The sequence below is a fragment of the Carcharodon carcharias genome, chromosome 15, assembly GCF_017639515.1.
Source record: "Carcharodon carcharias isolate sCarCar2 chromosome 15, sCarCar2.pri, whole genome shotgun sequence".
NCBI classification, from domain to species: domain Eukaryota; kingdom Metazoa; phylum Chordata; class Chondrichthyes; order Lamniformes; family Lamnidae; genus Carcharodon; species Carcharodon carcharias.
Genome location: NC_054481.1, coordinates 117,723,474 through 117,733,741, shown reverse-complemented (window position 1 = coordinate 117,733,741; position 10,268 = coordinate 117,723,474). Strand labels below are relative to the sequence as shown.

Here is a 10,268-nt window from a genome sequence, read left to right as displayed (position 1 = left end):
ACCTAATCAAGTGAGTAAATGGGTGTCTGCCAGATTTTCCTCTGCTGGGTGTTTGTTTTCCAAGAAATGGGTGGTTTGCAGTGGAAGATTCCTCCCAAGGTGCCTGGAAATGGACAGTGCACCATTCCCCACTGATATCCTTCATATTTATGAACTTTGTTTTTTAAAGAAGAATGTTGAATAAAAAAATGAATACTGTGGCTGATGTGATGCCTTCACCAAAGAATAGCATTATCATATATTAACACAGGGATAAAACACATCGAAAACAGAAAAACTCATTTTTTGATTTTTTAAAAATTTATTATTTCATGGGATGTTGGCATTGCTGGCAATGCCAACATTTGTTGCCTAACCCTAATTGCCCTTTGAGGGCAGTTAAGAGTCAACCACATTGCTGGGGATATTTGTCCACATGTTGGGGGTAGCAAGGAAGGTTGAGAAAGTGGTTAAAAAGGCACACAGGATCGTGGGTTATATGAATAGAGGCATAAGAGTACAAAAGCAAGGAAGTTATGATGAACCTTTGTAAAACAATGATTCAGCCTCAGATGAAATATTGTGTCCAATTCTAGGCACCACGCTTTTGAAAGGATGTGAAGACTTTAGACAGGGTGCAGAAAAGATTTACAAGAATGGTTTTAGGGATGAGGGACTTCAATGGATAGACTAGAAAAGCTGGGATTGTTCTCCTTAGAGAAGAGAATATAGATATGCCCATATGGATTTTAAGAAAGTGTTTGGCAAAGTATCATATAAAAGGCTAGTTAACAAAATTGAGGCTCATGGAATAGGAAGGCCAGTGTCAGCTTGGATAAAAAATTGGCTTAAGGAGAGAAAACAGAGAATTTTCATAAATGATTATTTTTCAGACTGGAGGATGATAGTGTTGTTCCGCAAGGGTCAGTGCTAGGACCACTACTTATTTGATATATAAAAATGACTTGCACATTGGAATACAGAGTAAACTTTCAAAATTTACTGATTACACCTAACTTAGCTGGCATAGAAAACAGTGAGGATAATACCAATCGACTGCGAGAGGACATAAACAGGCTGGCAAAATGGGCAGACAAGTGGCAGGTAGAATTTAATACAGAGGTGATACATTTTGGCAGAAGGGATAGATGGAAGCATATATACTTAATATCACAGTTCTAAAGATAGAGGGACCTGGGGGGGTTCATGTGCACAGATCTTTGAATTGTAGCAGGACACACTGAAAGAGTAATTAGTACTGTATATGGGATCTTAGGCTTCATATAAAAAAGTATTGAGTACAAATGCAAGTAAGTTATGCTGAACCTTTATTAAGCCTGTATAAGAATACACAATAAAAAATATACCCTATCATGGAAATCTAACTTTAATTAAAATATGTATTAAAAACTATTCCAATGGATTAAAATAATCAGTCAGTGAGTTCCACCCTGAGTGCATATTCTTGTCCATACATCAAACTCCTGTTAAAAGTTCTTATAGAGAAGGGCATGAACAAGTTCAGGAATGGATTTGTCCTGCATCTGAGGAATTGTAGCCTTTCCCTGAATGCATCCAACAGTAATATTGAGACAAGGGGTGATGCTCATTGTTCATTTCACTCATTACTTTTGTCAAAATTCTTCAAGAACAGATTTTGACAAGAAAGATCTGCTCATCAAATACCCTTCCTGCCTGGTTCAATATTCTCTGCACCCTGTTTTCCTAAGATGGAGGTCGGGAGGAATTTCTTCTGTCAGAAGGTCATTAGTGTTTGGAATTCTCTTCCTCAGCGGCTGGGTCACTGAATATATTCAAGATTGAGTGAGACAGCTTTTTGATTGACAAGGTAGTCAAGGGTTATGGGGGCAGGCGGGAAAGTGGAGTTAAGGCCACAATCAGATCAACCATGATCTTATGGAATGGTGGAGCAGGCTCAAGGGGTCGAATGGCCTACTCATGCTCCTATTTCTTATGTTCAAATTTAGCTGGTTAAACTCTAGCAGTATGCTGTTCCCAATTGGGAATTTCTAACCCTTGACCTTTGCCATACTGCACCTAAACTCTCTGTACTTGGTTAAGTTAGATATATCCATTCTTGGAAGAGTATGTACTCTAGACTGGGCAAACAGATAAGCACTATGTTGTCGATTTCTCAGTAGTTTAGTTTTGTGATCCTTAAGCATTGTCATCGGTTTCTGCTTGTGCTAGACACTAATGACTGGAAAGGAAATAAGGAGTAGGGCTTTGGCTGATCAAGGAGCAAGAATTTCACAGCACTGGATGAACCGCACCATCTCAGCAAAAGCTGCAAATTGAAACTATACTTTCTTGAAATATTATTTGGTACCATACGTGGTGGTACATTCACCAGGATTTAATAAGGGAGCCCCAGATTTAGCAAACATTTTTGAAAATGACATGTTGGAACAATTTATTCCAGGCTTCAGTGGTTTCCTGACATTACATTGCTGTTTGCATTTATTAAGCGCCTTTCATGACACTGGATTTCTTAAAGCATTTTCCAGCCAATGAAGTATTTTTGAAGTGTAATCACTGATGTAATGTAGGAAAAACAACAGCTCATTTGCTCACAACCTCCCACAAACAGCAATGTGATAATGACAATATAATATGTTTTTGTGACATTGATTGAGGTATAAATATTGTCCAGGACACTGGGGACAACTCCTCTGCTCTTCTGGGTAAAGCAGTGGGATTTTTTACGTCCACCTGCAAGGGCAGATGGGCCTCGATTTAACATCTCATCCAAAAGACAGCTTGATTTGTGTGCTCGAATCCTAGAGTGGGACTTCAATTTACAGCCATCTGACTCAGAGGGAAGAGTGCCATCAGCTGACACTAAAGCAAACATAGACAGTGACAGTCCTACATACAAAAGTTTATTATATAAAAAATATCAAAATAAGTGGTTTTCTGTGTATTGCATTTCTTCTAAATTATTGATTATCCATAAAGTTACATTAATACTTGATCATTGTATAATTGTTTGGACATCTTAAGATAAAAAAATCCCGCTCACGTTATATTGCATCAAGCTGATGATCTGTAAAACATAGAACGTGTTTTGTGGAAGAAAGCTGCTGGGGACTAATCCTGATAATTAATGATATCGAGTGAACTTTGGGGAAAAAAAACCCTCCCTTCTGCGTTGTAGTTTTAAAAGCCAATGGTCTGTGAAACTAGTTATTGCATGTTTGTAGGCTGCTGTTGAAATCGGTGGGCAGTGTGCTGGTTCCTGGAAGAGCCCTGGGGGAGGCAGACGCATTCTTGGCTGAGATTCAATGCCTGACCTAGACGCCGACAAACAGAGGGGAGAAGGCAGTCTGAGCTGCAAGGTCGTATTGTGTGGATGTGCCGCGTCTTTACGCTTGCAGATCGTAAAAAGAGGGCTGAAAAGAAGAAAAAAAGGAAACAAAGTACAGAGTCTAAAACCAATTGGGGACTGTATTTCGGAGGACTGGTTCAACCAGCATCTGTTTGAAGAGATCTTTTTAAGGGCACAATTGTGGATATGTTTGAACGCAAGAGTGCTGCAGAAACACACCACGCTTAGAGACTGGATTTCATGAGCTACTTTAATTTTGTCCGTGGTGGTGGGGCAAACTTGGACGCCGTGGCTTTTTAAAGAAGGATTTATCTGATTTTATACAAAACGGGTGTGCTTTTTGGGGCCAGAAATCATGGAGACTGTACCAAGATCTAGTTTTCAGCCTCATCCAGGACTCCAGCAAACCTTAAAGCAGTTTCATCTCAGCAGTATGAGTTCGCTTGGAGGACCGGCGGCTTTCTCTGCTCGATGGGCTCACGAAATGATGTACAAAAAGGAAACTGGGAAAGAGACAGATCAGATAATTCATCTACCTATACAGCCCCCTCCTGTCATGCCGGGACCCCTCTTCATCCCCTCGGACCGATCAACGGAGAGATGCGAGACCATTCTGGAAGGGGAAACCATTTCTTGTTTCGTGGTTGGTGGGGAGAAGAGGCTTTGCTTGCCTCAGATCCTGAACTCTGTGCTTCGAGATTTTTCTCTCCAACAGATCAATTCAGTATGTGATGAATTACATATTTACTGCTCTAGATGCACGGCAGACCAGCTGGAGATCTTGAAAGTCATGGGGATCTTGCCTTTCTCTGCCCCATCCTGTGGCTTGATCACCAAGACAGACGCAGAGAGGCTTTGCAATGCCTTACTCTACGGAGGAACCTACCCTCCCCATTGCAAAAAAGAATACTCCAGCACCATTGAGTTAGAGATCACAGAAAAAAGCTTCAAAGTATACCATGAGTGTTTTGGGAAGTGCAAGGGACTCTTTGTGCCTGAATTGTATGGTAACCCTCATGCTGCATGTATCCAGTGCATGGACTGCAGGCTTATGTACCCTCCTCACAAATTTGTAGTACACTCGCACAAATCATTGGAAAACAGAACCTGCCACTGGGGTTTCGATTCGGCCAACTGGAGAGCCTACGTCCTTTTGAGTCAGGATTACACAGCAAAAGAAGAGAAGGCACGATTGGAACAGTTGCTGGATGAAATGAAAGAGAGATTTGATTACAGCAACAAATACAAAAGAAAAGCACCCAGGGTGAGCATTTTCTCTAACTTGAAACATCCTTTAACGATAGGTTGTTGCAGTTGACTATTTCCACTATGATATAGAAAAGTCAAAACTAGTATTGAAAATGTTTAAATATAATCTTTTACTCAGGTTTTTTCAAACCCATCATAGGCGCTAATAAAAACGACTCAGAACTGAACATAATTTCTATCAACTATTATAAAAAGTTAAATAATTCATTTTCGGTTTCACAAGCAGAGATACTGGACACGCATGTATTGTGTGTCCTGGTTTTGTAAGCAGTTTCTAGAGTTTAGTTTATCATTAATTGTGGAAGTAATATCTTTAAATACTTGGAGGTGTACCTATTTTAATCATTATCCATTATGGATAATGACGTGCTAAATTGAAGCATTAAGTTGACAACGGGCTGCTCACTGTGATAGTTTCAGACAAGGGTGTGTGTTTCCTTGCTCACTAATATGTGGGAGTGGTTTTGTGAGATGTGCTGCATGGCCTGTGTAGGGCACTGTTTTAATCCAATCCACATCTACTCAGCACATCCTGAGGATATTTAATGCCAAAAGGCAAACCGGGGAAGCTGCTTAACCCGATCTATAGTCAAACTAGATTTCAACATTATCACGGCTGTGCTTAGCTTTGCTCACGTTTCATCTGGAAATGTACATGGGACTCAAGAATATATATTGAATCTGTCTGGGCAGTTTATTCTAAATTATAAAAATAAGTTTGAAGCGAATGTGTGCTGAATACAATGTTGTGATTGAAAACTCGTGAATGACTGCCAACTTTTCTGCCTCAAAGTACGCCACTAACCTACCAATTCGAATTTCATTCTTTATTTCATATAGAAATGAAAGAAGTTTGTAATTTTTTAAAAAAGTTTTTTCTCTCTGTCAGCACCCATCCCACCCCCTTTCATCCTGATTTCCAAACAGGAGCTAGCAGACACTGCATTGATTGTTTTTTTGCGTGGGTAAAGGTTACGGCCGTGAACCTTGGGCTACCTCTTAACTGAATTGAAAGGAAACGCTCAACTGTTCATCTGCATCAATTGTTATGAATTTAAAAAAAAAGAGCCGACGAAGCAAACTCGGGACGTTGTTTGACAAGTACGCTGTTTGACTTTCAATGGGCTAATTCATTCCCTCGCGCCTTTTGGATTTTTGTCCCTGCTGTAATACTGTACATATCGCCCGAGCAATTACAGTGCGTTCAGTAAGCAGAAAAATAGTGAGCTGTACAAGGAATATTGGATTGTATTGCTTAAGTCTTTGGAGGAGAAAGGTTTCCGAAAGAAGACAGTTTATTTTGAAGAATTAAGTTGGAGTGTTTCTTGGGTATAGAAAAAGCAAAACCCCCAAGTAACTTGTGGTCTAAAGCAGTGGTTTGAAGAAGCGAAAATGGTCTGATTGAAGAGTTAAATAAGCTAATCCATCGTGAAGGATCGTTTTGCATACTTTGCAAAAACGTACATTATTAAATCACGCAAGTGAACAGACATTTAAGGGAAATAAAGTACCCCTTTGTGCCAACTGGGCGAAATCCGATATTTCTTACTAGTTTTAAAGGGACAACTACAGAAGCAGTTATTTTGGAGATTACTCGCTGCGCAGATCGATGCATTAAGAAATCGACTACCCGACTTCTGGACTCTAGTTACTTTTTTTGGATATCCATGTGATATTTGTTAAAAAGGAATCTTCGATTTGCTGGGTAAATCGAAGAGTTTTGATTTACAATTGAAGCGTATTAGGAACACACTTTACTATGCACACTGGAGGGCCCCGCTAGAAAATATGGAAAGATTGCGTGCAACACAGACAGGAAGTTGTGGTTAATGAGACTGGTGGATATTGTGAAACGAGGGAGAACTTAATGTGCAGAAGTGTTGAGAAACCTGGATGTACGGCCTTTGTCAAGATAAGACTTGAATCCTGCCTGAGTTCTCACACGCACAGTTGATGTAACTCTAGATTGACCAAGATAGGAACCCATAAAAAATGCGTTCCCCTCCCTATATGTAAAAGTTTATGGCGAGAATGTGTAAAATAACCGGTTCAAAGTCTTAATTCCAGTTTTGCCTTACGAAATTCTATTTTTCGTACCTATTTTAACACAACACCGATTCTTAATAGATGTGTATCTTCCCATTGGCACCCTATCATTTTGGGTGGGTGTGGGAAAGACGACCTTCCTAGAAGGCTTTAGCGCTCTGGCTTTGAATAATTAAGGTGCTGGCGCTGGAATTAATATCTATAATTTATATTGTAAAAACATTTTTGAACAAAGATTAATTTCTGAAGTGCACTATGGCTAAAATACATTTTTACCATCATGTCATAAAGCCTGACACATCCATCCATAATCAGGTTGGAATATTGGGGGGTGAAGAACACCTTTCTTCCAGATGTTACAATTACACAAAGAACCCTCAGTCTTATCTATCTTCCCACCCGTACCAAGACTCGTGTAAGTTTTATATATAATTGCAAGAACATTAAAAGATTGACATTTTTTTCCCCACTGTCTGATACTATTCGCAACGCGTCAGGTGACCTAATTGAAACTTGCAGCGGGACCCCAGTGACGTCACAAACCCCGCCCCAAAACGTACACCACGTAACCGGAATGGCGCATGCTCAGTACACTAGCTAATTCCCCCCACCACCACCACTGTTCCTCCACCTTCACACGTCGTCGATTTAAGAAATAATTTTCTTTAAACACCCATTACATATGTGGTGGGGGTATTGCTGCCTCCGGATTTCATTTAATGACTTTTTTATAATGACCCAGTGTTTGTTGGGGGGAGGGGGTGGATATCAGATGCTCTTACCAAAAGAAAATTAACAGAGCCGGTGACATTTCGACGGGTAGAGAGGTCGCCGAGGATTATTCGTATAATCCCGCGTCCTAATTTCCTTCCTAATGGAGAGTCGGCGGTAAATTCCACGTTGGAGGAGAAAGCACGGACAACCGCAAGTTTATCTCCCATCGGGCGGGTGGGGGTCGGGGGGGGGGGGGGGGGGGGGAGGCCGTCTTTGATAGGCCGCCCTCACCATGAGCACGCGGCGGCTCACGAGCGCAGCCCTGGTGTAGCTGCCGCCAGGCAAGGTGCCTCGCTCGCGCCTGTGCGCGCGCTCGGCCCAACGGTCCCAGGGACGCACGTGCTGCCTTGGAACATGGTGCACCCAATGCCCCGCCCCCTCCCCCACTCCCCCTCCCAAGGTGTTGAGCATTTACCCTGCAAGCTTTTGAAAACCCCCCTTTGCTTATGCTCAGGATCACACCCGCCTTCAAACCAACCAAGAAAAAAAAGTTTTATTTTAAATGTGGCACTAAGTAATATCAGAGGATGCCATTTTCTGGAGAATAAAGGGCGTGGATTTACAATATGATCTTACATGAGTGAAAATTTAAAGAAAACAAAGAAGCCCTGGTAGGGTTTGTTCTGGTTGTCATGACCCAGGAAGAAGACATCAGAACCCTGATCTTAACTATCCTGAAGTAGTTTTTATACCAAAAGGAGAATACTATATTATATATATATTATATTAGGTATAATGTGTGAAACACAAGTATAAAAATTAATTCCTAAGTTTGAAGACATTTTGGGTGGTGACTTCCCAGTGCCTCTGTGTTCCACTTTTCGAGTTTAAAAGAACTTGAATGACCCTAACTGCAACCTTGTGAATTAACCATTTTGGGAGGGGTTGGTGTTAAAATATGTTGAAAGCCAGTATGGCTGGCGCTGAAGGGAAATTTCCTAATTTTAATTTTTTTTTTATCATTTGTCTTCGATTAGTTAAGAAGCCACGTTTGTGTTGCACAGACATTCCAGAATTGCTTCGCAGGGTTACTGGAGTATTTGTCAGAAGTATGCCACAAGAGTTACAGTGATAAAATATTGGCTCTTTTTTGGATCAAAAGAGGTAGCCCTTACCTCGGCAGCTTTTCGATATTTTCTTAAATTACCATGGCCCAATTTAAAGCAGAGGTTGAAATTCACTTCTTTTAAACTTATTACATACAATTAGGAGTGGTTTTGAAAACAAACTAAACAACACAACATGATGAAATATTGAGATACTAATGCGTTCGTTCTTTTCGGTGCATTTCAGGATGCTGTGAAGTGTAATTCCAGATCTAGCTTTGATGATTGAAGGTTTTTAAGTTTATATGTAGTCTTAAGTGAAATTTATTTCCAGCATACGTTCCTCTAAATATTTAGTGTATAGACGTATTTGTAAAGAATTTGTAATTGTTGTGAAGCTTCAGTGATATGTAAATGAAGTCAATTATATGTAGGGTTTTAATTAGCAGCTAGGTTCATGTGTGAAGTACATCAGATTAATTATGTGGCACATCTGCTGATAATTTACTACTTTTCTGCAGACCCATCAAAACTGTGAAATTTGCATCCTTAGGTAGTTTGACAAGAAACAGAGGAATTTGCCAACAAATAAATCATGTTATGCCCCTGTCTATGTTGTGTTTGAAACTGTTTTGACTTTTTAACAGGTTAAATGAATCGCTTCATTAAATTGTATGTTACTGAATTTTCGTAATAGTTTCTTGTGCAGTTTTACTGGGTATATGTATTGAAGTGGGTTAAATTTTTATTTTTTAGAAAATGAATGCCCCTTAATGTAGGCTGCTTATCAAAGGCTTTTAGTGAATTAAGTAGAACTGACTGTATTTAGTCACTAAAACAAATCTGATCTTTTAAGTCACAGAGTTATTAATTCAGGTTTCCCTACATTGATGAAGCAAGTCCTATTACTTATGTTTTGCGTGTGTGTGTGTTCTGCAAGGGTGATGGGAATATTTTAAATCTGCCCCTGGGAAATAACTGTTTCTGCCCAAGGGAGAGGGATATGGGAGAGACACAGTAGTTGTCAAGCATGCACAAGAGTCATATTAGCCCAAAGGGACTAAATTTTAAAACAAAATACACTTAATGAGATTTTCTTTTAAAAGAGAGCATAGATGGTTTAATTTGGGCTCTCACAATAAGGGGAAAAAACTTGTTTTTCTTTGAGGCCATCAAAAAAAAACATTTCATCACTCTTCTGATGGTATCTTGTGACTGGAAGTACTGTATATGTTACTGTTTAGTAACATTTGTAGTAAAATGACATTTGAGTATGAATATGTGAACTTTAATCTCTTGAAGAGGGCAATCATTGACAGCCCAAACAGCCATTGACAATCCCAAGGGAATTTGGAGATTTCATAGTGAGCAGTATACATCAGATTGTTAACTTGCCTGAAGTTTTGCAGAATTGTATCCCATTCCTGAGAGCTCAAGATCTAATTTTTTTTATTACCTCACCATAAATTCATCAATTGATGTGTGATTTTTAATTGCCCAGTATGAACACAGGGCACTATTGCAATGAACTACCAACAATTGCAAGTTGTCCTTAAAATGCATATTTATGCAAGATTATCTCATTTTAATTTTGGACGTTGTAGGTGACTTTTTTAGTTGACTGTCACTTACTGAATACCACCTTAGAGTATTCCAGCTTCCGGCAGATAGTTCAAATGACTCACTAGGATTCCAACCCCTGTTGGTAATGCTGCTAGTTGTGCATATTGGATGTCAAATGAGAACAAAACTGGGCAATGAATGATGGACACTTGGGCAAGGTACCAGAAAATGTTTGTTACCCA

At 39.8% G+C, this 10,268-nt stretch overlaps 1 protein-coding gene across 1 annotated transcript in view; it reads left to right on the top strand.

The window, feature by feature from the left end:
- The first annotated feature begins 3,288 nt into the window (after window positions 1-3,288).
- skia (v-ski avian sarcoma viral oncogene homolog a) overlaps window positions 3,289-10,268 on the top strand; it is a 187,624-nt gene continuing 180,644 nt past the window's right edge. Inside the window, exon 1 of the mRNA XM_041206242.1 lies at window positions 3,289-4,592. Coding sequence (XP_041062176.1) covers window positions 3,684-4,592 — 909 coding nt within the window. The 5' untranslated portion in view covers window positions 3,289-3,683. The remainder of the gene's footprint in view (window positions 4,593-10,268) is intronic.